Source organism: Phoenix dactylifera, chromosome 10 (assembly GCF_009389715.1).
Source record: "Phoenix dactylifera cultivar Barhee BC4 chromosome 10, palm_55x_up_171113_PBpolish2nd_filt_p, whole genome shotgun sequence".
In the NCBI taxonomy this organism is placed as follows: Eukaryota; Viridiplantae; Streptophyta; class Magnoliopsida; order Arecales; family Arecaceae; genus Phoenix; species Phoenix dactylifera.
In genome coordinates this window covers 4,921,317-4,948,690 of record NC_052401.1, presented here as the reverse complement: position 1 = coordinate 4,948,690, position 27,374 = coordinate 4,921,317, and the positions used below count along the sequence as shown (strand labels likewise).

General features: G+C 44.3%; 3 protein-coding genes and 1 long non-coding RNA gene across 9 annotated transcripts; 3 read left to right on the top strand and 1 right to left on the bottom strand.

The window, feature by feature from the left end:
* Positions 1–10,514: 10,514 nt before the first annotated feature.
* Positions 10,515–11,509, top strand: LOC120112256 (fructokinase-2-like). The gene has a single exon (XM_039131126.1). It carries the CDS (start codon positions 10,560–10,562, stop codon positions 11,145–11,147), a length of 588 nt encoding a protein of 195 aa, XP_038987054.1. The 5' UTR covers positions 10,515–10,559; the 3' UTR covers positions 11,148–11,509.
* Positions 11,510–12,369: 860 nt separating this feature from the next.
* On the top strand, positions 12,370–13,209 carry LOC103708606 (putative fructokinase-8). Its single transcript, XM_039131091.1, has 3 exons — positions 12,370–12,698; positions 12,824–12,940; positions 13,081–13,209. Exons 1-3 carry the CDS (start codon positions 12,432–12,434, stop codon positions 13,207–13,209), a joined length of 513 nt encoding a protein of 170 aa, XP_038987019.1. The 5' UTR covers positions 12,370–12,431.
* Positions 13,210–16,946: 3,737 nt separating this feature from the next.
* Positions 16,947–22,013, top strand: LOC103708571. Of its 6 annotated transcripts, XR_005513657.1 has the most exons (4): positions 16,955–18,920; positions 19,327–19,402; positions 19,544–19,983; positions 20,108–21,744. It is a non-coding gene; the product is annotated as an uncharacterized LOC103708571 (long non-coding RNA). The 6 variants fall into 6 exon arrangements; XR_003385972.2 differs by having other exon boundaries at positions 16,959–17,377; positions 18,759–19,983; XR_003385971.2 differs by having other exon boundaries at positions 16,959–18,920; positions 19,327–19,983.
* On the bottom strand, positions 20,484–23,691 carry LOC103708570 (transcription factor bHLH153-like). The gene is made up of 6 exons (XM_039130846.1): positions 23,478–23,691; positions 21,736–21,972; positions 21,562–21,627; positions 21,367–21,432; positions 21,181–21,231; positions 20,484–20,879 (listed from the first exon to the last, which is right to left on the bottom strand). Exons 2-6 carry the CDS (start codon positions 21,949–21,951, stop codon positions 20,754–20,756), a joined length of 525 nt encoding a protein of 174 aa, XP_038986774.1. The 5' UTR covers positions 21,952–21,972; positions 23,478–23,691; the 3' UTR covers positions 20,484–20,753.
* Positions 23,692–27,374: the final 3,683 nt, after the last annotated feature.

Sequence of the window (27,374 nt, the reverse complement as noted above, 5' to 3'; positions counted from 1 at the left end):
TTCTCTGCTCGGACTCCGTTCTTTGGGGATGTCGGCAGAGAAATCCAAAAATAGATAAAATAATATAAAAATATTACATAAATGGGTACCTTGTACCGTGCGCGTCCTTGCGCCGAGGCGACTGAAGACGCTTCTCTTGTACCATGTGTCCTTGCGCCGAGGCGACTGAAGACACTTCTCTGCTCGGACTCCGTTCTTTGGGGATGTCGGCAGAGAAATCCAAAAATAGATAGAATAATGTAAAAGCGTTACATAAATGGGTACCTTGTACCGTGTGCGTCCTTGCGCCGAGGCGATTGAAGACGCTTCTCTTGTACCATGTGTCCTTGCGCCGAGGCGACTGAAGACACTTCTCTGCTCGGACTCCGTTCTTTGGGGATGTCGGCAGAGAAATCCAAAAATAGATAGAATAATGTAAAAGCGTTACATAAATGGGTACCTTGTACCGTGTGCGTCCTTGCGCCGAGGCGACTGAAGACGCTTCTCTTGTACCATGTGTCCTTGCGCCGAGGCGACTGAAGACACTTCTCTGCTCGGACTCCGTTCTTTGGGGATGTCGGCAGAGATCCGGTGATGAAGAGCGGGCCGAACTCGTTGGCTGAAGCCGATGGAGCACGAGCCGAGCTCGTCCGGTCAGAGAGGACCGCTAACTCATAGCCGATGGAGCACGAGCCGAGCTCGTCCGGTCAGAGAGGACCGCTTACTCATCTCGATGTCTCGAGCATCCCTATAGCCGGGGCATCCCGACGTCTCGGAGCATCCTGACTGTAGTCAGGGTAGGAGCACGAGCCGAGCTCGTCCGGTCAGAGAGGACCGCTAACTCATAGCCGATGGAGCACGAGCCGAGCTCGTCCGGTCAGAGAGGACCGCTAACTCATATCCCGACGTCTCGGGCGTCCCTATAGCTGGGGCATCCCGACGTCTCGGGGCATCCCGACGGATCGGGGCATCCCGACGTCTCGGGGCATCCTGACCGTGGTCAGGGTAGGAGCACGAGCCGAGCTCGTCCGGTCAGAGAGGACCGCTAACTCATAGCCGATGGAGCACGAGCCGAGCTCGTCCGGTCAGAGAGGACCGCTAACTCATAGCCGATGGAGCACGAGCCGAGCTCGTCCGGTCAGAGAGGACCGCTAACTCATATCCCGACGTCTCGGGCCATCCCGACGGATCGGGGCATCCCGTTGCGGCAGGGCATCCCAATATATTGGGGCATCCTGACGTCTCAGGGTAGGAGCACGAGCCGAGCTCGTCCGGTCAGAGAGGACCGCTAACTCATAGCCGATGGAGCACGAGCCGAGCTCGTCCGGTCAGAGAGGACCGCTAACTCATAGCCGATGGAGCACGAGCCGAGCTCGTCCGGTCAGAGAGGACCGCTAACTCATAGCCGATGGAGCACGAGCCGAGCTCGTCCGGTCAGAGAGGACCGCTAACTCATATCCCGACGTCTCGGGCGTCCCTATAGCTGGGGCATCCCGACGGATCGGGGCATCCCGACGGATCGGGGCATCCCGACGTCTCGGGGCATCCTGACCGTGGTCAGGGTAGGAGCACGAGCCGAGCTCGTCCGGTCAGAGAGCACCGCTAACTCATAGCCGATGGAGCACGAGCCGAGCTCGTCCGGTCAGAGAGGACCGCTAACTCATAGCCGATGGAGCACGAGCCGAGCTCGTCCGGTCAGAGAGGACCGCTAACTCATATCCCGACGTCTCGGGCCATCCCGACGGATCGGGGCATCCCGTTGCGGCAGGGCATCCCAATATATTGGGGCATCCTGACGTCTCAGGGTAGGAGCACGAGCCGAGCTCGTCCGGTTAGAGAGGACCGCTAACTCATAGCCGATGGAGCACGAGCCGAGCTCGTCCGGTCAGAGAGGACCACTAACTCATAGCCGATGGAGCACGAGCCGAGCTCGTCCGGTCAGAGAGGACCGCTAACTCATATCCCGGCGTCTCGGGCATCCCTATAGCCGGGGCCTCCCGTTGCGGCAGGGCATCCTGACCGTGGTCAGGGTAGGAGAAATAAACCTGACACCATGAGATAATCAAGAAAATCGGTGAGCTCAAAATGAGTATGCGGACCATAAGTTTATTATAAAATGAAATTCATAAAACGAAATTCAATAGTTGAATAATGGGGAACCCCTTAGGGTTCTACTGATGGTACACGCGGAGATTTTCAGAGCTCCAGCTCCGCGGAATAAGAGTCCCGTCTAGGGACTCTAGCTGATAAGTCCCGGGTCGGCGGATGCGCGTGACTCGGTATGGTCCTTCCCAGTTTGGGGCCAGCTTCCCTTGCTCAGTTGGTCGGGAGGCTTCAGCTCTTCTGAGGACAAGATCCCCTGGTCTGAAAGATTTGATTTTGACCCTGGCGTTGTAGTACTGAGCTGTCTTTTGCTGGTACCTCGCCATACGAACTCGTGCGGCCTCCCTTGTTTTCTCGATCAAGTCGAGGTTGCTTCTAAGCTGCGAGGAGTTGGAGCTGGCATCATGATGCTCGACTCTTGGAGAGGGAAGCCCAATCTCCAGTGGGATGATGGCCTCCGTTCCATATGTTAGGTTGAAGGGAGTCTCGCCGGTGGGGACACGGAACGTGGTCCGGTAAGCCCACAGGACATTATACAGGTCTTCGACCCATTGTCCTTTGGATTTGTCGAGCCTGGCTTTGAGACCCTGCAAAATAGTACGATTTGTTACCTCGGTTTCTCCGTTCGTCTGAGGGTGCGCGACCGAGGTGAAGCGATGGTCAATGCCGAGCTCGGAGCAGAACTCTCTGAAGTGGATGTTGTCGAACTGGCGACCGTTGTCAGAAATAAGGATGCGGGGAAGTCCGAATCTGCAGATAATGAACTTCCAGACAAAATTCCGCATCTTCTGCTCGGTGATCCGGGCAAGGGGCTCGGCTTCCACCCATTTGGTGAAGTAGTCGATGGAGACGACCAGAAATTTTCTTTGCCCGGTGGCCAGTGGAAATGGCCCTAGGATGTCAATTCCCCACTGGGCAAAGGGCCAAGGGGAGCTGATAGAAGTCAAAGGAGCCGAAGGCCGGTGCTGAACATTGGCGTTCCTTTGGCACCGGTCGCATCTTTGGACGAAGTCCATAGCATCCTTCTGGAGTGTCGGCCAATAATATCCTTGGCGCAGAATTTTATGGGCCAATGCTCGCCCTCCCAAATGGTTCCCGCAAATTCCTTCGTGGACTTCGCGTAGGGCATAATCAGCCTCCATTGGGCGGAGGCATCTGAGGAGGGGAGAGGTGAAGGATCTCCGATAGAGCTTTCCCTCGTACAATATGTACCGGGTAGCGAGGCGTTTGATCCGGCGAGCCTCTTGTTCGTCGGTGGGGAGGACTTCGTCTTGCAGGTAGCCAATGAGTTCGTCCATCCAGCTTGGCTCGAACTCAGTGCAGAGGGTCTGCTCGGGCTCATCTGTACTAGGCTTTTGGAGATACTCCAGTACTGCCTCCTTGGGAAGCTCGCTCATGCGAGAGGACGCCAGCTTTGATAGCTGGTCGGCCCTGAGGTTCTCCGACCTGGCAACATGTTGAATGTGAAAAGAGTCCAGGGTCGAGGCGAGATCCCGTACCTTCTGAAGATACTTCTGCATGGTCGGGTCTCTGGCTTCGAAGTCGCCCACAATTTGGTTGACGATGAGCTGAGAATCGCTGAAGGCCTTCAAGCCCTTCACTCCTAGCTCCTTGGCTAGCTTAAGCCCGGCGACGAGCGCTTCGTACTCCGCCATATTATTAGAGGCTGGAAACTCCAGGCGCAAGGCTTGCTCGGCGACCACCCCTTCTGGGCTGGTGAGAATGAGTCCTGCTCCGCTACCCCCCGAGTTTGAAGAGCCATCGACATGCAGAGTCCATGTCAAACTCGGGGCCTGCTCCGTGGGTGGCTCTGGCCCGGGTTCGACCTCATCCGGTATGGTGCACTCGACTATAAAGTCTGCGAGTGCTTGTGCTTTGATTGCCGGTCTAGGTCGGTACTCGATGTCGAATTCCCCGAGCTCAATGGCCCATTTGGTGATCCGTCCCGCACGGTCTGATCTTTGTAAGATCTGCTTGACCGGCTGGTCGGTTAACACAGCCACTGTATGGGCTTGAAAGTAGGGTCGGAGCCTTCGAGCCGAGATGACCAGAGCATAAGCGGTCTTCTCGAGCTTGGTGTATCGGGTCTCGGCGTCCCTCAAGACCCGGCTGGTATAATACACTGGCTTTTGAAGTTTGCCCTTCTCTCGGACCAGGACCGAGCTTACTGCAACAGGGGAGACGGCTAGATACAAATAGAGGATCTCACCCTGTTGTGGCTTTGTGAGCAGGGGAGGGGAAGCCAGGAGATGCTTGAGCTCCTCAAAAGATTGTTGGCACTCGTCCGACCATAAAAAGTTCTTCGGCTTCTTGAGGGCTGCGAAGAATGGAAGGCAGCGCTCAGCCGAGCGGGAGATGAATCTCCCGAGGGCTGCAACTCGGCCTGTGAGCCGTTGTACCTCCTTGACCGTCCTGGGGGGCGTCATCTTTTGGAGGGCTCGGATCTTCTCTGGATTGGCCTCAATTCCTCGCTGTGTAATGATGAAGCCGAGGAATTTGCCGGAGGTGACCCCGAATGCACATTTGGCTGGATTGAGCTTCATCTGGTACTCTCGGAGTGTGGAGAATGCTTCATTGAGGTCGGCTATATGATCTTGCGCCACCTTGCTTTTCACCAACATGTCATCCACATAGACCTCCATATTCCGGCCTATTTGATCTTTGAAGATCCGGCTGACCAGTCTTTGATAGGTTGCCCCGGCATTTTTCAAGCCGAACGGCATCACCTTGTAGCAATAGGTTCCCCCATCGGTGATAAAGGCGGTCTTCTCCTCATCTTCTGGCGCCATGCGGATCTGGTTGTATCCGGAAAAGGCATCCATGAATGCCAGCAGCTCGTGACCCGAGGTGGAGTCCACGAGCTGGTCGATGCTGGGAAGTGGGAAGCTGTCCTTCGGGCAGGCTTTATTCAGGTCGGTGTAGTCCACACACATACGCCACTTCCCGTTGGCTTTCTTGACGAGGACCACATTGGCGAGCCACTCCAGGTAGGCTATCTCCCGGATGAAGCCAGCTCCAAGGAGCTTACTGACCTCCTCGGCTGCTGCTCGCTGGCGCTCAGGGGCGGCACCTCGCTTCTTCTGCCGCACAGGCTTGCTGGTCGGCTTTACTTGGAGCCGGTGGACCATGATCTCTGGATCTATCCCTGGCATGTCTGCAGGCGACCATGCGAAGACATCCATGTTGTCTCGCAGGAAATTGACGAGACGACTTCTCGCGTGCTCATCAAGGCCAGAACCGACCTGCACGGTTAGCTCAGGGAAGTTCTCTTGTAAGGAAACTTGGATCAGTAACTCACCAGGCTCTACCCGCTCTTTCTGAGGGTCGACCCGTGCCTCCATAACCTCGGTTGAGGGCTGGTCAGTCGCTGGGGCAGGCACCTTGGCGGGTCGCTTTGCCTCATGGGTCGCCAGGTAGCATCGCCTTGCCACCATTTGGTCTCCTCGGACTTCGCCGACCCCCTGGCTGGTGGGGAATCGCATGAGCAGGTGGTGAGTGGAGACCACCGCTCGGAGGGCGTTGAGGCCTGGCCTTCCGAGGATGGCATTGTAGACCGAGGGATGGCGTATCACGAGGAAGCTCATCCCCACGGTACTTTCACGGGGGGCGAGCCCGGCTGTGACCAGAAGGTCGATCTCGCCCTCTACTGGGACTGAATCCCCAGTAAATCCAACCAACGGAGCATTCATCCTCCGTAGCTGCTCTTTGGTCATCCCCATTTTACAATATGCACCAAAGTACAAAACGTTCGCCGAGCTTCCATTATCAACTAAGATGCGTTTTACATCAAATCTATTTATGATCATGGAGATGACCACGGCATCATCATGGGGAGTTTCGACTCCCTCTAAATCATCATCTGAAAAGGAGATGGCTTCAGAGGCGCGCAGGCGCTTTGAGGAGGTTTCTTCCTCCGAAGCTTCTCCAGCCGAGGCTCCTCCTTGGATAGTGTTGATGACGCCGGCGATGGGCCTGTTGGCATTCGAACCTTCAGGCTGTGCTGCTCCTTCGGCGGGCTGCTTCTCTTCACGCCGGCCTTGCACAAACCGATCGAGCACCCCCCGGCGGATGAGTGCTTCGATCTCATTTCGGAGCTGGTAACACTCCTCGGTATCATGGCCTTGATCCCGGTGGAAACGGCAATACTTCCGGTTATCGTGCCGGGTTCGGGTATCAGGCTTCGGAGGTGGGAGCCGGATGCGATCCCGACTCTCGATCTCCATGAGGATTTCGGCCCGAGGAGCGTTGAGGGGAGTGTATCTTTCATACCTCCCTTCAGGTGCAGGGGCTTGCAGTGGGAACCTCGGGCGGGGTGGTGACCTCTGCCGTGGCGGTCCCCTCAGCCGGGGTGGTGACCTCTGCCGTGGCGGTCCCCTCAGCCGGGGTGGACTCTTTGGGCGGGGCGGATTCTTAGCTCGTTGTGGAGACGGGCTTTTAGGCTGGCCGCGCTCCTCGCGGCGTCTCTTCTTGGGGTTCTGCTCGGCTCCGCCCCGCCTGGCTGCCACGGCTTCTTCTGCCTTGGCGTACTTCCGCGCCCGAGCGAACATTTCGGTGAGGTCCGCGGAAAAACTCTTCTCGATCGAGAAGAGAAATCTGTAGGACCGGGCTCCAGTCTTCAGCGCCGACATGGCGATTGACTGGTCAAGCTCCCGGACCTCCCATGTTGCGGAGGTGAACCGATCCAAATACTCCTTGAAGGATTCTCCCTCCTTTTGTTTGATATCGAGGAGGGAGTCGGATGTCCGCCGCTGGGGCTGGCTGGCGGCGAAATTGCCAGCAAACTGTCTGCCGAGCTGCTCAAAGGAGGAGACAGTACTCGGCTTCAGCCCGGTAAACCACAACCGGGCTGGTCCTCGGAGTGTCGCCGGAAAAGCTTTGCACATCATGGCCTCCGAGGCTCCTTGTAGGGCAATTAAGACCCGGTAGCTTTCCAGGTGGTCCAGGGGATCAGCCTTGCCGTTGTAGGGCTCTACCTGGGGCATCTTGAACCGCAACGGAACCGGTTCATCTTCAATTTCCTGGGAGAAGGGCGACTTTGTATTGAACTCGAAGTCGCCGTTATGTCCTGACTTCCTCCCATGGAGTGCCTGGATTTGACGTTCCAGCTTCTCGACCTTCCGGTCGAGTTCATCGTTCTGGAGGATCGCTGCAGCGGTTCGTTCGGGCGCAGGTTGCCCTGGAACCGACTCAGCTTCTGAAGGCTGTGGCCAACCTCCGTGGCCTCTGGCTGGGCGCTCTCTCCAGAGGGAGGCCTGGACTTGGGAGTCCTGACCTTGAAGGGGAAGTCCACTTGTGGAAGGCTCCGGCTGAACCGGAGCTGGAGGAGGCGGTGCCGTTGGGATGCCCCTGGGCTGCAGGCTTTGGACAGCGGTAACCAGGGCTTGCACCTGTTGTACCAGGGCATCGAACTGCTCCGGCCGAACTTGATGAACTGACTCGGTCGGAGGTGATGAGTTTCGGACGGAACGCTCCGGGCTAGGTGGAGGACGTTGAGAGGCATTGGAAGCCCCTTTGCTTCTTAGCTTCATGGCAGCGAACTCGGGTCCTTCCTCTAGCGCCAACTGTTGCTGGAAATTGGACCCGGGGGCCGCCGCGAAACCGGGGAAGGAGGAGCTCCGCTGCTACAGGGGGCGGACGGCGGTGCGCCGGCCGGCTGCGTCCTCCACCGTGGGGCGTGGGAGCGTCCGAAGAGGGGTGGTGCGTCCAGTCCTGTCCTGTCCTGCAAAAAAGCCGGTGGCCGGGCTCCCCGGCGCCGGCCCTCCGATGCCTAAGTCAGAGGGGGCAAGTATGTGGAGAGAGCGGGGAGGAGAGTATGTGGAGAAGACACAGAGGATATTTGGATAAGATCAAGAAGATGAAAGGGATGGTGTCATCAATTGTGTCTGTGCTTCCTCCCACCCCGTCCCGGAGGGTTCAGTCCGGGGAGTTTTTGTTAGGGGTTTCTCAGAGTCCAATCTCGAGGGTCCTCTCCCTCTTCCCCTCAGGCTTCCTTTTATAAAAGGATTTGGTTACCTGGGAGGTGACAGGAGGTTTGTCCTGTTCTGTGATAATTGGGCACGATTTAGCCCATTAATGGCGTAGTGGAGAACGGGACCGGATCAGACCGGAACCAGGGAGTTGTCACGGTCGATCGGACCTGTTGGAGTTGTTGAACCGCCGGCCGTGGTGGGCCTGGGGTCCGTGGATGGTAAGTGCATTTATTACCGAATGAACCGGCGGTCAGGTAGAGCCATACGCTCTGATGGTTCAGTGATCCGGAGATCGTCTTGGGCCGTGTTCATTAAATGACTGAGTGCATCGGAGACTTGAGGGAGTCTCATGCATTAATGGCAGGTCGTGGCGAATGCCTGCGAAGATCTTATGCCTTGATGGCTTGGAGATAACGGCAGGTTACAAGCTGTAAGAGTTGTCAAGTCACTTGGACTTTAGGCGGAGGTTAAACATTAAGGCATCGGCTCGGCAGGGGTGCCGAGCCGAGCTGGTCGCCCAATGGGGCGCCCTGTGGCGGGGCCGCTTTGAGTACTCCTGGTCGACGCTCTTTAGGCGAGCACCTTCTAGCAGAGCGCCTCTATTCGGCGCTTTTTGCCCCCTGGTCGGCTCTTTTTAGCCAAGCATCCCTACTTTGATTATTTTGGCTGGGCGCCTCTTCTTGGCGCTCTCTCTGATCGGCACCCCTTGGCCGAGCACCTCCCTGGTCGGCACTCCTTGGCCGAGCAGCTTTCCGGTCGGCGCTCTTTGGCCGAGCACCTCCGTGGATGTGTGACTTGGGGTTTTTCCTCCAACAATACCATATGCTAGCCCCCCTTTTTTGTTTTTCGGAAAACCTTTACACATTTTTCATGAAAAATCATCTTGTTTTAAAGAAAGCATCCCTTTGAACTGCCAGATTTCTTAATTCCCATTCATAGTGGCCCTCGGACCTGCCTTAGGTGAAGAAAATATTCCCATCACTATTTTATGATTTGTACCTTATATACGTGAGCTCATGCATCTGGGACGTCGGCCGCCTACTGTTTCTTCCTTGGCACCAACGTTTTGGCACGAGAAAAGGGCCGTGGTTTCCCAAGGCTGAGTCCATGGTGCCAATGAGACCACGGCTGCATGGGATCCACTCTTTGCTTTCCTGCCTGACTTCTAAATATATTAATTTTATCGATACCATGTACGCCCTGCCCCCTTCTTAGTTGTTAAAGCATCAAAGGGAGAAGAAACAAACACAAGCGAGGGAGGATGTTCGCCAAGTTGAAGCAACCCAACAGCACTAAAGATACGCGGACTGAATAAAAGTTTCATGATGGTTCTTGACAGGACTTGACAATGGAGTAGGTTCCTACGTACAAGATTTAGCTGGTAGACAATTGCCTTTTCGTACGATGGCTGTATTCGTGGAGTCAGACAAAAGAGAGAAACACTTTAATAACACGTATTCTATGCAAAAAAGTTGATGCAACTGATGTGGATTCTATTGCTTCTTTTATTAACACTAGACATAAAATACCGATAGCAGTAGATCATATTCAGTTGATCTCGTTCCAAGAAAGGAAGGAGAAGGGAATACATCCATTAACATTGAACATTAAGTCTTGCACACCAAATAAGATACTAAATTCTACGCCCAAATGGATCACAGAATCTTCTCATAATATCTCATGGTGTGTATGCAGTCATACCATTGTACCATGTAGATATGCATGTGATGGACAAAAATATTGATGTAGGACAGAAGGAGCAAGAAAAGAAGGAAAAAAAAAAAGAGAGAGAAGAGAAAGATGGCAGCGAAAACACCTTAATATCACTTAATTTTATATCTAACTAATGCAAGCTGTATCTCAATATATACAATGATGAATTTATATAGACAACTCAAAATCCTAATAAAATTCCGCATAAGATACCGACGTCTTTATATAATTCTAATTCTAAATACCAAATCAATTAATTTTTAATTTTTAAATAAAATTAAATTTTCTAACTTTTATATTTGTCTCTTAGAGAAATATCTCTAGATTTCTTTTTAGATGATCTTCTGTCGAATATAGCATTCTTCGAGCACCGGGTTGGCTGTCCAAGATCTGTGTCTCATATAATAAATGGAGAAGTTTATCCAGCTTCTTTTTATTTTCAAATTAGACTTATTGTTTTACTTAAAAAAAGAAAGAAAAGAAGTTATTACCATATAGAGATTATCCAAGGATATCTTTGCCTACAACTTTATCCAATACTTCCGCTAATTATTAACCACATCCAGCATAGCCAACCATGTAAAGATTCTCCGAAAAGAAAAATCCTAGTGTACTAATTTATTCATAAAAAGACCAGACGAAGTTTCTCCATATATATCCACTGATCCACACAGTAAGAAAGTTCACAGTATATATACATTAACATCCTTACCATACCATCTTACATGTTAGTATTCAGCCAGTCCGAAACCAACCATTTGAGACTCTCCTCGTCCCTTCCGTCTTCTCCTCCTCATGTCCATCATCTCCTTCACCTTTTCTATGCTCTCTTTTCTCTTCACATTTCCTGCGAGGTCTCGTGCAAGACGGAGAGAGGTGGCCGTCACAAACGGCACCGCGGAGGGCTTCGTCGTGAGCTTCGGTGAGATGATCATGGACTTCGTGCCAACGGTGGCCGGGGTGTCGTTGGCCGAGGCCCCGGGGTTTGTAAAGGCCCCTGGTGGTGCCCCGGCCACTGCAGCGATCGCAGTGTCCAGGCTTGGTGGCCGTGCTGCCTTCATCGGGAAGCTCGGTGCCGATGAATTCGGAGTCATGCTGGCCGGAATTCTCAAGGATAATGGGGTCGACGATAAAGGTGTGGTTTTCGATTCCACGGCCATGACGGGTCTCTCATTCGTGACACTTACGACGGACGGCGAGCGGGAATTCTTGTTCTACCGCCATCCGAGCGCCGACATCCTGCTTACGGAGGCTGAGCTCGATCTAGATCTCATCCGAAAGGCACCTCTCTCTCTCTCTCCCTCTTTTTATTTGCAGCTAAGTTTCCATAGCCAGTTATTCATCTTTGGTTTTTATCTGATTTGTGTTTCTCTTTCTAAGTAGTTTCTTGATTTGTATTGTAAATGTTCTCAGCAAAAGTATTGCAAATGAATACATATCTATAATGGCTGATCTCCATAATTAGTGTGTTCTTGAAAAGGGAGAAGAATTAGGTCGTCGATTATAGTGGCTGCAATTGATTGATACTTTTAAGAGATAATGAGAGCCTACAGATATCAGATCTCATGTCCCTTGCGTACTGCATGGTTTTCTGAATACTGTACGGAAATCGATGCAATTTTCAGATGTATTTCATGGCAGACAATGCAATTCATGGGGACATTTCGTCTCATCGACCAACAAGATTATCCATCGAGATCACCAGTGATGACGATCTAAACTATTTTTCTGAAAATAGATCCGTTTTAGGGTAATTGTTCAAATGTTATAGTTAGTATATTTTTCTAGATACATGCTTAGATTGCATTATTTGTTGAGGGCTAATAAAGATGCATCATTTCTAAATTAATAATTCTATTTTCAGCCTCACATTTTTTTATTTTATATTTTTTTGTTTTAGCTCTTTTTTTGGAAATATGTGATAGAGCCATTGCTACCCGTTGGATTCTGAGGTGATGTGGCATCCAACTAGCATCTTAGTTAGAGAGTCAAGTCAAGGTCAAAAAGATAAAAGGCACAGGTCACAAAAGTTATCATAAGTTATAGAAGGTTAAGAATCATAAGTTGTAGAATGTGAAGAGTTATGAGTTATATAAGATTTAAGAGTAGTGAGGGTTATGGGTATATCAAGAGTCTGAGTTAGAAATATTAAGAGTCAAGAATTATAAATTACATGTAGAAATTTCTAGAGTTATATGAATTCTATATAAATGTTTGTAAGCATTCATTTGTAAGGTATTAATTGAATGAAAATTATACTTCTTCCAAACTTTGTTTTTGAGAATTTCTACCACCTTCTTCTTGAGTGTTCTTCCTCATTTTCTAACACCACAACTTTATTACAAAATAAAGGTATTTACAAAGTGGGATATACACATGAGAGGAAGATAGAAATGCAGAATGTGAAGTGAGGTTTCAGTAAACAAATTTTTTTTTTAGTATTATTTTCAATTAAAAACATGCAGAAAGATCTTCTACAAGAAAAGATTTTTGTATCCTTGCCTCGCAATTTTACCGTTATAATAATTTACTTTCTAAGACTATGTCATAATTTTTATTTCTGCTATTGATATTTTTTTTCAATGAATGGATTTTCCGGCTACAATTTTTCACTGTGGATCGATAAGCTTGATTGAAGAGCCTTGTCGATCCAGTCATTTGGAAGCCATGAAGGTGGCCAAAAAAGCTGGGGCATTGCTCTCCTTCGACCCAAATCTCCGGCTACAACTGTGGGATTCCCCGAAGGATGCACGGGCTCTCATCATGAGGATCTGGAAGCAATCCAACATCATTAAGGTCAGTGATGCCGAGGTTGAGTTCCTAACCAGCAAGGACACAGAGGAAGATGATGCTGCTGTGATGAGCCTATGGCACTCGGAATTGAAGCTGCTGGTGGTAACCCTTGGAGGGAAGGGATGCAAATACTACACCAAGGTATTATTACAACTCAAAAACACTAGCATGATCAAGTCAATTGGAACAAGAACAAACCTCTGTGTAGTTGTCTAGGATGTTGTTTTCTTCTTATATTTACACAGGATTTGCTTCTTTAATTATAGGATTTTCGAGGGACTGTCAAAGGGCTTGCTGTCAAGCCAATGGATACAACGGGGGCCGGCGATGCATTCGTCGGCGGAATGCTTAGAAAGATTGCCGATGACCAATCTGCACTGCAAGTGAGTCTTATGACAGTATTAGCTTGTAGCACTCCATGGCACTTGAACTCAAAACCAGGAGCCTACTGCTTAGCCAATTGTAGCTAGGCTTGGATGTCAAGTGACATTTTTTGATATGTGATCCCTGTGTTGGATTGCAGGATGAGAAGAAACTGAGGGAAGTGCTGAGATTTGCCAATGCTTGTGGAGCCATAACAACAACCAAGAGAGGGGCGATTCCTGCTTTGCCGAACGAAGCTGAAGTCTGGGGGTTGCTGGAAAAGGCTTAAAAATCTTGAAGGTTTCCATTCTGTTGCTGTTAGTGTCGTTTAGCTAGGCTTACTACAATTTACGTAGGGGTTTTAAGAGGCCCATCCCTGAGTGTCGTTCCCTTCTTTTGTTCTCCTTTACTCCATTCTGAAAGAAATATGTGTTCTATGATCAGTTTGCTTTGTGGTAAAACTTAGTCGTTGTTAAAATTGTCACAAACTTTGCCAAGAATTTGCTTGAAAATGCATGGCGAAGGATCAAAAGGATCTTCCTAGTATTTGCTATAACCATTTTTTTTAATGAAAAAAATGCATTGGCTCGTGCCTCTTTTTCCTTTTAGAATGGGAAGGAGGGTAGGTTGATTGTATTTGAAATGCTATTTTGTAGGACGTAGTGTTATTATTTTGTGGGTACACGTGGCGAACATAAAAAAGACCCTGTTAAGCTGGTGTTTTACATGCTTACTGGAGGTATCTCGTAACATTCTTGAGAGAGATTCATTGACTATTGACTGTTATGAGGGGGTTATCTAGCTCATCATTTTCAGAGACCGGTTCTTATTCTTTGAGACGGGATTGCTGGAAAATAGGGCCATCATACAGACATTAGAAGTGAAGCATATTTATAGAAAAGCTAATAGAGCTGCAGATTGGATAACATCAGATATAGCTAATCACACTGGATCTATTTTTGTAGATGGCTGCGATGATATTTTATTTTCCGATTTCCACAAATATATTTATTCTAGATTGGTTTAATAAATCAGATTTACGAAAAGGTATGTATATATAGAATTATAATAGTAATGATAGCTAAGAGGATATAACTCATAACAGTAATCAACAATCAATAAGATATAACTTATAACAGCAACGAACAACAAAATAGGATTCAGAAACCTAGCATCACTAGCATAAAGTTTAGAATATACATAAATCAATATCTCATTGTAATGCATGAATCGGCATTAAAAGTAGATCGTCAATATATAGCAGATTAGATTTTTGAGTTATTCTAAAGTAAAATTAATGGATGAATAGACGAAGAATCAGTCCACATGTTATCTTGGAAATTATTTTTGGGCCCATGCTAGGCTTATAAGTTTGGATTTTGTTTGAATCCATAGGTTTCGGTTACAACACCGTAATGAGTGTTATCTAACTCTATTTTATGTTTAATGTGATGATCCGTATTGGCGTGTGTTTAGTCCTACATCGGTTATTCACTGAGAAAATTTTGGGTACTTATATAAGGCTAAAAAATTCAAAAAATATCTTTCGGCTAGCCTTTTGGAGTGAGTTCGTGGTTTGTTACAAAAGGTATTAGAGCAAGCTCGACCTATAGCCTATGTGGACTAGGGAACACTGCAGTACGGGTTTATGGAGGCTAACCATGGGTCGAACGTGGTGTTTGTGATTAGATTTGAATGAATTTGAATCCTTGGCCTGATGAGAACGTCAAAGCTTGAACGAGGAGAGTATGTGAGGACCTGTGTAGGGGCATATGTTTAGTTCCATATTGGTTATTCGTCGAGGTGAATTTGGATACTTATACAGGACTAAAAAATCCAAAATGCCTTCTAATTAGCTTTTTTGGGTGAGTTAATAGATTGTTGCATCTAATCTTGTATGTAAACCAAACTTAGGACTAGCTCTTCATTCTCTTCCTCTTCGCATTACTATAATTCAGTTTTTTCGGTAAGAAAGAGAAGCATGACAGCATGTCTCCTTGGATTAAACGTGTATCTAACAAATTAGATAAATAAGAAAAATGATTTTTTATCTATATTGGGTGATCAGGGCATTTCTTATTACATCTAGAGTGTATCACAAATAATACATTTTAATTATGCGTACATGATAACTCTTGTGGTCTGTTGAGTTAGTTGTCAAAGTCCAAGCTCGATCTCCTTCTCGAAAAGACTTGAACCAAAATTATTCAATTCAAACTAGGGAAAATTGTTGGAGTATTGAATTGTTGAATTCAAGGATCAAAATAATGGCCCTTGCAAAATTACAATGGCCATTACAATGATCCTCCCTTATATTATTATATAACATAAACCAACGGATTAAAAAGGAACAGCATAGAAATAGATTATTTAGCATTATAACAGCCTTTAATAATCAAAATGACGGTAGTTATTTGCATTTGGATTATGTCTCTAATAAACTATTATTTGCAGAATCAAATTATTCTACCAATTTTTTTCAAAGAATCTGTACCACATAAAAACTAATATTTTTTAAATTATTTCCTGTTATTTTCAATTATAATTGCACATTACCAGGTTAACAATGGCTGTTATAATGATTCTAACGGTCAGTGACAGGTGGGGGTTTGCTATAACGCTGTTATTGAAACATGGGGAGGACCAGGTCTCTTAGCGGCATCACCCAGTCCAACTGTCCGATCCGGTGGTCTCTTAGTGACGAAAAGTACACGTGTCTGAGATGGCATTTGTGAGATGGCAGACCAATCCTTGACCTCGATCGAATCCCCCAAGCTCACTCGAAAGCCTGCCAGTCTCTGATGAGTGGTCCGAACCTTCTGCTGCAAATTATGGTTCTGCCAAGGTCTAATCGTTCTGACGTAGTCTAAATCTCCGAAGGGAATGCCGACTGCCAATTCAACCAGCCAGGTAACCATATGCTTTGACCAGCATTGAATGCTGGACCATTCGTTGAAGATAAGAGTACATCTAACCTATATGAGCTGTTTGGCGTTCCAGCCCAGTTCCAACAATGCAATTCTCGGACCGAGAAAGCGGAACTGCTTGGCGCTGCATATTAGAACTCTGAGCGAGCGAATGTGTCTTTGAAGCCTGTTTTCTCGTCATGCTCTTGAAGTTAATACTTCTAGTTAGTAGGGGAGGGCCTCGGTTCTCACTATATGTGTAGACGGGTAGGAATCCGTTCCGAGCCAAAAAAAATTTATTCAAATTCGACGGTAGTCTACTTTGACTTTGAATTGAGGGATAGATGTGTAGGCTCGACCATCATTGGGAGAGGTAAGCAGGAGCTCTTACTCGACCAGCCCGTCGATTTGATCCTAACTAGCTACCAACCGAGATTGCTTTGCCTAATGAAGAATGGGAGCATGATTTCGGGCTTAAAACTGTAGTCTTTAACTATTCAATTGGTCATTGGCTCTACCTCCAGCCCCTTCATATTTCGTATCCTGCTGCTTCTTTGCTTGTTTTTCTCGATCAAGCATTCCTGTGCTAGGTGAAGTCCCAGCTGAGTAAAACTACCCCAGGAACCTAAACCAAAGACAGAGAGAACAAAACCGGGAGCCGGCACCGCAGAGACAGCCCAACATTGGAAGGGGCAAGCACCGGAAGCCAAGCCGAGACTGCTTTGACTTGACTCTTCCCTGTAACCCTTTGTCCTCCTGCTTGCAGATTGCCACAAAAGACGTGTGAGTACGCCACTCATGCTTTGCGTTGCCAGCTTTGCTTTGTTCAAAAATGCCGAATCTCATCTCAATCATCATTTGTCAGGACTTTTCGGAGTAAGTTCCTTGGCTTGGGCAGGAAATTGAAGTCAGCAACAACTACCAACTTCAATTTGAAAATTCAAAAAAAAAAAAAAAGGAATAGAGGAGCCGCATTTCCCTGCTCGATCCACCGCCCATTGAGAGGATAAGACCGCAGCCACAAAGTTGTGGCTAGTGATGACACCGCGAGACATTCGTATGGTCGTCGGTCATTTGGTCGTGCACAACCGCCACCATGATTGTGGGAGGATGGACCTCTGGCCTAACACTTGTCCTAAAAACTTAAGCCGATAGGATAAGATAGATTTATTTATATATTTTCTATTTTCTTACATGTATCATCATCGGGCCTTCTCCCTACTTCTCTCTCGTCTCCGGCAGCCACCGTGCCACCACGATCGATAGCTACGGCCCAAGATCTTCCATTTCTCTCTTGAAGCCCTCCACTATCTTGTTTTCCCTGTTCCGAGATTTGCCACTGCAAAGCTTGTCGGAAACCACTATCTCCGGCCGAGCTCCATTGCTGCCACTGCCCTTGGTAACCCCGTTATCTCCTCCATGTGATTACCAGATGAGTGAACCCGGATTTGAGCCTCCATTTTCTTGCTTTTAAGCCAAACCAAGACCTTCTCGATCGATCATGCCACCTCCATCAATCGCCGCCAAAGTTGCCGCCTCTGCCACACCCCGGTGAGTCTGTCGCATCCTCTTGCTTCCTCCTTGGACAAGAGAGCTGTCACCCCGGCAGCTAGGGGCTCTGCCTCTTTTCCTCTTCCTCCTCTATTTTCTCTTTGCGTGGGGGAACCACCGTGGCACCTCACCGCCGGCTGCGCCACCTTGCCGCAGGCTGTCGCCACCATCGCCGAGGCCACCTCAGCCACCGGTTCCTCCAGGCTTGGACGTCGGATCCCCGGCACCCACCCCCTACGTCTTCTCTTCTCTTCTTATCTTCCCTCTCTTCTTTCCCTCCATTCTACCTTCTTCTTCCTCTACTAATTCTTTATTTTTTTATTTATTTATTTAGCTATGAATTAGTTTATCAAATCCTCTTTTCTCTCTCTTGACTCATAGGCCAGATATAATGATTAATCTCGATTGACCCTTGATGACCAAACCCAAACCCTGATTGAATCCAGACTAAAATTCTCTCTTCTTTCTCTTTTTTTTTTCTCTAGACAGACTCAATTAAGGATCCTAGTGCAAGCCTTATTTTTCTTGTTGCTCAGATCCAAGTTAACCCAATGTGGAGGCCTTGAACCGCCCCCAGTATCCAAGCAGTAGATTAGCTCATTACTTCAAACCTTGCTGGATCTGTTCGAAATTTGGCCACTATTGATCTTCATTGAGTCACGTAAATCATGTCTAAACTTGACCAGTTGAGTTCTTTCTGCTCGAACCACTCTAGGCAGTCGGGCACTGCCACTTGACCAATCTAACTTAGGGCATAAGGTCATATCCTCAATAGTATTTTAATTTTTAATTTTGCTTAATTTCTAAAATAATGATAAAATTAATTATATTTCAATTATATTAAAGCAGACAAATCTGACCCGTCTAACTGAAATAGAATTTAGAATTAAGATGAGATAAGTAACCTAATGCTTCAAAATATGTTTTTTGAATTTTGAAACTAATCCATTCCATTGAATGTTTTGCCTTCTGAAAGTGCATGAGGAAGCTCTTTCACTTTCAGCCATAACTCTCCAAAAACCATCCTACTTCAGTTTTGCTATCAATCCAAGGTATACAGTATGTCCTACCATCTATATTGATGTGCAAATAAGCTCCATGCTTCAATATTTTAAGATCAATGAAACCAGAGAGACTACAACAAGCACGAGTCGTACCAATTCTAGATGATGCTCATGGCACCACGGTGCAATACTAGGCTGTTGTGATGTTCCATTCGTTTCTTTGAACTTAATGATCTGGTCATAATATTAGCCTTCAAACCTTGGTAGAATAAGATGACATGATATGCTGTTTTGAATTGAAAGGAACTTCTAGTTTATATGTTCTTGATAATAGTAATAATGAAGGCAGTGGTGGTGGTGGGGATGTTTTTTTGAAGCATTAGGAAGCCCACTCATAATGATCTTGAGATTGTATGAAGATTTGAAGTGGTACTGGATCTCATGCCTATCCAACAGCCATGAAATTACTGATGACAAGCATGACTATGCCTGTTGCAGTGGACCGTTCGATGCTCCAACCCGATGCTGGTCGGTCCATGGTGAGTTGTTATCGCAGACCAATTTGCTAAGATTTCATAATTCATTTCTTATGAATATATACTTCTGATTTAAATGTTGCTGCTGTGTATCTTAGTGAAGTAGCAAATCTGCATGAACTCCCTAGCTTAATTTCTTACAGCAATTCCATGCTATACCAGGAGGAATATGGGTAGTTGTCTATACCGCTGTAAATTAATAGACAAAGTTGGCAAGCACATTTGGTGAATCTCAAAATATAGAAATAAGAGACATTATCTTGTCATGTTTGCAAATGATATCTCCACAAGAAGCTAGATTAATTGGTAGGAACTTGCTCTGACATTGTTAATTCACCAGTTATGATTTATCGATGTTCTTCTATGCTTCATACCTATATCCTTTAATTGCCCAAGAGACTTGTGGCAGTAAATATCAAGTATATGATGCCAAGTACAAGGAAGCTGTCAGTATTCAATTGAAGGCAAATAAGTTTTGGAAGAAGGTGAGTTATGGTCAGGTTTGAGAAATAAAGTTATCCAGCATGAGCTTTTATCAAGTTAAATAGAAGAGAAAATTTGCATATAGTTCTTTCATATGGTTAATTTTAGTAATTGTTATAATTGATGACTTACTTGATTTACAGGAAGTTGATAGCATTTTATATGAGAGTTGCCACTGGATTGAGCTTCAGAATAATGTACTAGATTCAAAGAGTTCTTCCCAAACTTGAAGATCAGGACATAGCGTGCACTAGGAATAAGGCACCTCATGCCCTCGCTTGTGTCAAAAGCAAGAGGTTCTTTGGCTGCTGTGGACAATTCTCCATAGAATTTCTTTCTATATCACAAGCAACTCCAAAGCTCTGCATTGGTTATCTTATTATACTCTGAAAGGAGGCTGGTGAAGCTAATTGTTTTGCAGGAGCTAATGGTGTACAGCAACTAGTACCATTTGGAGGCTAAAGCTCCCTTTTTTTATTGAAAAAAAAAAAGTTTGGAGGCTGAAGTTAATGTCTAATATCAGATCTCTATATGCTTTGATGTGAAGGACTTCAAATACCAAACTCTAATCATCACTGTATTGGTAAGCTGATTCCTTTTTATCTTTGCTATCTTAGATTGTCCGGAAGCTTTTCTATCTTCTCTTATCAAATATCCTTTTGTTTCTAGATTCATCACTTGATACATATATTGGGTTTTTATTGCAGCTCAAGTGGGTTCCTTCATGCGTTAGCAGGATTTTAGGACAAAGGAGGGGAATGTCATCAGAGTCATTCTTTCATAATATCCTTTGCAAAATAAATTGAACAACTGCTCTTAACAAGTTTCACTTAATTTTACCCTCTATGATCGGTGAATTTCCTGGAGCTACACAATCCAACAGCATGGAGTTTCCTGACATTAAATCAACAGCAAGAAAATGCGCGACACCATTCTTCAGATGAGAATGTAGTAGGATCAAAACTTGATGAGTTTTGCAACAACTATGGAAAGGTTGAGGACATGGAAATCTTGGTGGCAACCACAGGAAATTGAGGCATGAAAAGCTATGCGATCTCCTTTATTTTTTTAAGCAGTAAGATGTGATAGAAATCAGAACCATATGCTCATATCCATTTCTTCACTAGGATGAATGGTAATACATAACAGAGCTTTGGCTGCTTCCAGCAGCAGGATATTAATGCATAACTCATGAGGCATTCTACCGTAGCCCAATACTACACCCTTACCATAGCTCAGTGCTACCAGATACGAATAGAGTCAGGATTTTAACTAGCAATCTGTCTCTAAAAAAAGCTTCCACCATGATGCCATTTCTTCGCACGGTGGGAGTAAGCGATAAAATCTTTAGAGTTACGGTTGTCTGATTGAACCGGCAGGAGCCCAGAGATCAGCGCCGTTGCCTCGGGCAATTCTGAGCGCAGAGGAGGTCGGCATGAGACAGAGGCCATGACTTCTTAGGCTGCAGTGCTCAGCTTCCTAAATCACATGGAATGGGGGGTAGAAATTAGCGAAAATAGTCATGTTTTCGGCAGAAATTATTGAAGCTATATCCCTGCCTTCTCTTTTAATATATGTATCTTTTTATTTCCATCCAATTGATATTATGATGCTCTGTCTTTATTTTGGTTTTTTTAATTTGAAATATGGAATTGAAGGTGGTCTTCATGAACCTGCCACAATCTCTTCTAATTGCTCAAGCTTCCCTCGAGAAGAAAGAGAAGGAAAAAGAGTGCTCAACTTCAGCATGAGCAGGGGAATATGATCAAAGTGGTCTTACCTCAATCTTTCCGGTCGGCGACGTCCTCCGCAGATACGGAGCACTCAGCACCTGATGACACCAATTCACATATTGAGAAACGGAAGCGAAGATTACTAGAGAAACTCCTAACAATCCTTGTTCCAAGGAGGAAGCAAGACGAGAAGAGAAATCATGGGGGAAATGGAAGTGGATCATGGAATGAACCTGGAGTTGATCGTGGAGGAATTTGATATATCCACTGGCCTCTTGAAGAACCGACGCTGTGTCCGACTGCACTCAAACAAGAGGATACTCGACTTCTTAGATCATTGGATAAGAATCAGTGGATAAAGACCAAAGGAAAGGAAAGAAAAGAAGTACTTCAAGTAGTCTCAGTACTAGTGGCAATCCATCACTTACCTTGCCAAAAGGAGACACCAGTTGTTGCAGCTTGGCTACACGCTCTCCAATCTTGTCCTTCTTCTCCTGCTCATTAGTCTTAAACCCCATCAGAATTCTTTCAATTCTTCAGCTGTGGGTATATCATCTATGACCATATAAAGAAAGATGGAAGAAATATGGTGGAAGACTAACTTTGGTGGAGATCATGCCTCCTCCCCCAACACCACCACTAGTTTTAAGCCTCTTGGCGGTCAGTCCACTGCAAGCGGTAGTGGTGGTGGTGGTGGTGGCGGTGGTAATGCTGTTGCTGTGACTGTGACCTCCGCCGGCACCGGCGATGTTGCTGAGGAGGAAGCTATCATGGCTTCTTCTCTTCTGAACAGCAACCTCTGTCATCATCATCATCATCAGCTACTTTCTTTCTCACTACTGTCAACAGGTTGATGCCAAAATAACATTGCAGTCGGTGAGTTAGAAGAAAATGAAGGAAACTGAGGAAGAAGAATGGAATTAAGAAATGTGTGTGTGTGTGTGTGTGTGTTTCAAATATTTTAAACTATATCAGCAATTACTGGGTTACTGCTAAACCTCATCAATTTGGTCTTTGTTTAGGCCTCCTTCCCCTTGGAACATTTGGTCGTGGTCTTGTTGCCTTTCTTATACTCTATCCATACTGTCTCATTGCCTCCCATTCTTTTTTTATTTCCAGAAGATTCCCATCACAGTTTAAATCCAGCCAGAAACCTTCTCTCCTCTATTTGTTTATTTGTTTTATTCCTTATATCATTGACTGAGCCTTTTCTCTCTCCATTAATCTATGTATTCTTGTTCACAAGTCACAACCCTTCAAGAAAGCTCAGGTGGAGGGAACCTAATTGAGTTTGGGCTAACAACTCAGGTCTTGATAAGCCTGGGTTTGGTTTTCTTTATTAGTTATGTTTCCATATCTGATACCACTTCTGTCAGTTGATTTTTGTGTTCGTGTCATTGGCTTTAGAATTTGAAATTTATAAGACCTGAAAACAGACCCAAATTTAGAGGGTGAGGGCCCCAGTTAATTTAAATTTTCTAGTTTTCTCATGACCTAATTTAGATCATCTTTGTCATGTAGCATTTTTATATGCACTCTTGCGTGTACACTTGAACCATCATGCATGTGCCTTGAGTGATGAGTCATACGTAATTTTTTGCATGCGTGGACCCTTTCTAATGTTCGATTTAAAATTATATTGAACCCAAGATTAAGATCTACTACCAATAGAAATAAGCGGCTACACTATGTTGGATCATTTCATCTCCTCAATGAAATGAAATGAATTGAGCGATGGTAACTTTACGTACTCTTGAAGTTACAATGTTCATTAAGAAAAAACTAACAATAGTGCAAATTGGATGATGATATTTGCGGCTAATCATACAAAATCTACTTTAGGGATGTTTTTGATAGATTTTTTTACATTGGTTTAATGAATCTAATTTACAAAAAAAAAAAAAAAATTATGCCATAGCAATAGACCAAGTAGCTACCCAGCCTTGGCATCAATATTTTTTCAAAAAGAAAAGAAAAGAAAAGAAAAGAAAGTATCCCATTTGAAACTCCTCTTTCCAAACCATTTCTAGGCAGCAAGATAAGATACTATTTGCAAAACTAATGCCACCTACTCTTAAGGCATGCTTTAAATACTTGTTGACATAATTATTTTTGCTTTACTCTGACAAAAATCATACGTGTCCACCAATGGAGCCATTTAATTAACAAGTGGCGATTCACTTAATCCAACTTCTAGGATTGCGTATCGCTATAAACCACGTTGAATACCAAGTGGCCTCTTAGATTGTCCTCCAGTCGTTCTAACCGTCCGATGGGAGAAAATCCAAAACCTCTCTCTGAATCTAGAGAGACAGTGAGCAAGAGAGAGAGAGAGAGAGCATACCGCGATTCTAAGTAATTTGGAGTGAAACAGCGAGGTTTAGGATGCCAGAATCCGTGCAATCCGGAGAACCCGACCGCCGTGGATGCTGTCGGAAGCCAACTTTCAGACAGGGAATCCGACCTTACGGTCCGGTCGGCCGCGCCGGAATATTCAATTGCAGCAAGGACGAGAGAGAGAGAGAGAGAGAGAGAGAGAGGAGGGGGTTCAAGGATGGGAGAGTGCTTGCTCTTTATATATAGACAACGAACCCCAAGCAGAATCCATAATTTCTATAGAATATACGAAAGAAAATCTTTTAGCTCATCTGACCGTGTTTTATTTTTTTGACAGCTAAGACACAGCCCATGGAAGGGCCCACAGCCCCTGTGGGGTTACATCATCCCCTTGAGAGCCGTTAGGCCCAATTTGTACTCCTTGCTTGACCCTCCATCCTACCAGGCTACCACCTACCAGTTCCCTAAAGTTACTCTTATTTTTAATATTTGTTTATTTTTTAGATAGAACATAGCTCATAGGATTGGAATATAAATTTTATATATATATATATATAATATTGTTGTTTAATATTAATTTACATTTCGAATATTGATTATATCATGATATATCAGGTTAAGGATAGTGAAAAGTTGAGCAATTTATTGTAATTTTTAGTTTTTATTCAAAAAAATCTTAATAAGCGAACAAAATTTGCTATAAATAAATAACATGAGTGTTTTACCTATACTCTTTATGCTCTTAATGAGTTCTCTTTCTCTCTTCTGAAAGTGGATGGTAAACACTTACCATCAAGCAGTTTTTGTATGAAAAATCAATATATATTTGAGGATCATGAATAATTTCATCTAATTATCCGAACGAGTATATATAAATCGAACATCCAAAATATTCAATAAATATATCATTCATTTCATATTTGGCCTCGATATTAAAATCATCCGAAGATCTTTAAATACATACCATTTCATGAAAAGAAAAATCTAACTTTTTTTTCCCCCACAAAATTAATGGTTGAAATAAGTGTTTTATACATAATTAATGGTTGAAATAATTCACTGTAGGTGGTGTTCAACCTCTTCTATTGACATGTTTGGGGACCTTATGGATTTTAGCCGATTTCCTTGCTTTGTACCTGAAGAGAAATCGCCATGGATCGGTTTCCGGCTTCCCCCAGTTGGGCTACCAGTCTTATGATGCTGGGCCCCAGTGATCGCTGCTGCCCGGACTATAATTTTGTACTCTGTTCGACTAGGTCCACTCCATCAAAATTGTGGGACCCACACCTGGAGACCTTAAAAAAAAAGTCCACGGAGTGGGTGAGGACCAGGTCCTCCGTGTGGGGTCCACACGCTCCTTGGGAGATTTTAAAATGGAGCCGTTGTTAACGTCATAAGAGTTGTTATAATTTCATCTTGGATGCTTTGATTTTTTTTATATATATTGTATATTAGATTTAGATAATAATCATTATTAATAATTATATAAAAGAAAGAGAATTTTTCAAAAAAAATATGTTGTTACTTTTTAATTTGCATATTCAATATTATTTTACTATCTTTAGAAATCTAGCACAGATTTTTGAAGTTAAAGCAAAATTACCTAAAATCCTTCCACCACCCTAGCTCTCACGATGGTCCAGTTTGCACAAGTTTTAAACATATTCCGCCTAAAGTTATGAATGGTTAATTGTAGAATATAGTTCCCATACTAGAAAACTTGCATGGATTTCAACCAAGTTTGTTTAATAATCTACTTATTTATCATGCTTATAGTGTAAGTTTTCAACATACAAATATAGTAGAGTAGGAAAAAAAAAAAACTTGAAAGCGCTAAAAGTATAACAACTCAGAACCTCATCCAAAAATATTAAACAAAAGATATTATTTAGTTTCTTTGATCATGTATAAGTATCCAAGATCTATCCAGCGAATAACTGATGTGGGACTAAATATACGCCCGCATGAGTCCTCACATACTTTCCTCATTTAAGTCTTGACGTCCTAGTCAAACTAAGGGTTCAAATCTATTTACATCTAATCACAAACACCACAATCAATCTATAGTCAGCCCCAAAAAATTTATGCTGCAGTGTCCTCCTATTCCACATAGGTTATCGGCTAGGTCCGCTCTAATACCATTTATAACAACTCAAAATCTCACCCAAAAAGGCTAACCAGAAGGTATTATTTGGTTTTCTTGATCCTGTATAAGTACCCAAGATCTATCCAGCGAATAACCGATGTGAGACTAAATACACGGCTGCACGAGTCCTCACAAGGGCAGCCTTCTATACTAGCTCATCAACTCCAAAATTGGTTCAGATTGCATAAGTTTTGAAATATATAATTAGTATAATACAAAATTTATATGGATTGCGTGTAAGCTTGTCAATAAATTAGCTTTATATTTCATTCTATTATGCTTTATAATACTTAGTTGTATATTGGTGTCTATTATTGATCAATTTTATAAACAAGTTGTTATATTAGGTGTGTTTGAATTTTATCCTTCACAAATATGTGTAAACCTACCCAAAACTTGTATATAACATATTAAAAATCTGTGGAAGTTCACAACATACCAATATGACATGGTAATTTTATCCAAAGTTTAAAAACTGTACATGATCTGCAAAAAAAAAAAGGTAAAATGGTACTAAATTTTGCAAAATAAAAATGAGATGTATCTTTCTTGCAAATTCCTCTAATAGAAATAATTGTTGTTATTTTATTTATTATTCAACCCAAGAAAAAAACAGTTATTTTCTTTCCACATCACTTAAGTCTAAGATAAATTGGGCCAGTTGCAGATATAATTTTCTCGGTCCTGGAGAAGAGAAGGGTGATTTTGAATTTCTTCAATAGAAAATGATAATTTTGAAGAGCATTTGTTATTTGTGGACATTGGTGCTATTGAGACCTTGACTCAACCTTCATAGAATAAATTACTCTATTAGAATTTTGTCCTTTCTTCCTTTGTTTAAGCATCCATGCTGCTTCAAACGAAGTCATCAGTTCCTCATATATACTATTTGTCGATTCTTTTATATATTGCAAACTATGATGCATGGACAGGGAATAAAACATAAAAGTATTGCTAATGGTCATTGAAAAGATTATCACCTTTTATTTAGTATTACATAAACTTCAGACACTTCACCAATAGTTAATTAAGAATCTTTTATAAGATATTGCCTCAAGCGAGGAAGAACATGATCAACTTGTAGGCATCAATCAAATAGTAATATCATGTAATCTTTTTAGTACTATCAGCAAATCCAAATATGAGACAAAAATCTAGGATTGCTAATGTGGCAAGGCAGTTTTCATAAGAACCACATTTGCAAGACCTATGAAAAAATATATTTTAATCTTCAGACATAAAAGTTTTGAAACATAATTTTATATATAGAAATCTGATGATTCCATGTCTTTTATTTTATTTTTATTTTTTTTTTGTGCAGAGCATTAGAACCTCCAATGATATAAAATGAAATTTGAAATCAGATGAATATTTTGGATGTTGTCCATGTTTGTATGAGTTTAACACCCAAATGAAAAATTTTCTATTAGGCATATTCGTATCCGTGATGTATGAAATGTCCGTTTTCAGCAAAAAAAAAAAAAAAAAATCTCATGGCACCATCACTTGATACATTTTCTTACCCTGTCGACGGGTCAAAGGATGGTAGAAGTTCAACCATGAGCTCTGACTGGGTGCTGCACCGAATCCATGAAAGGGGAGTAATTAGTAGAAAAATAGAAGAGAAGCTTCTCCTTTTCTTCCTTAAGACTCTGATGGATAAGACCAACCAACAAAAATGTCAGGTGATTAACCAAACAGCATATTGTTCATCATTCTAATGTCTCTAACCAAGTAACCATAATCCAAGCCTGCCAA

Excerpts from the sequence above, each read along its gene's own strand:
- LOC120112256 (XM_039131126.1), top strand. The coding sequence starts at position 10,560 with ATGTCCATCATCTCCTTCACCTTTTCTATGCTCTCTTTTCTCTTCACA.
- LOC103708606 (XM_039131091.1), top strand. The coding sequence starts at position 12,432 with ATGAAGGTGGCCAAAAAAGCTGGGGCATTGCTCTCCTTCGACCCAAAT. Across the intron at positions 12,699-12,823 it reads GATGCAAATACTACACCAAG|GATTTTCGAGGGACTGTCAA; the intron begins GTATTATTACAA and ends CTTTAATTATAG. Across the intron at positions 12,941-13,080 it reads ATGACCAATCTGCACTGCAA|GATGAGAAGAAACTGAGGGA; the intron begins GTGAGTCTTATG and ends GTTGGATTGCAG.
- LOC103708570 (XM_039130846.1), bottom strand. The coding sequence starts at position 21,951 with ATGATGATGATGATGACAGAGGTTGCTGTTCAGAAGAGAAGAAGCCAT. Across the intron at positions 21,628-21,735 it reads GAGGCATGATCTCCACCAAA|GAGAAGAAGGACAAGATTGG; the intron begins GTTAGTCTTCCA and ends ACTAATGAGCAG. Across the intron at positions 20,880-21,180 it reads CGCCGACCGGAAAGATTGAG|GAAGCTGAGCACTGCAGCCT; the intron begins GTAAGACCACTT and ends CATGTGATTTAG.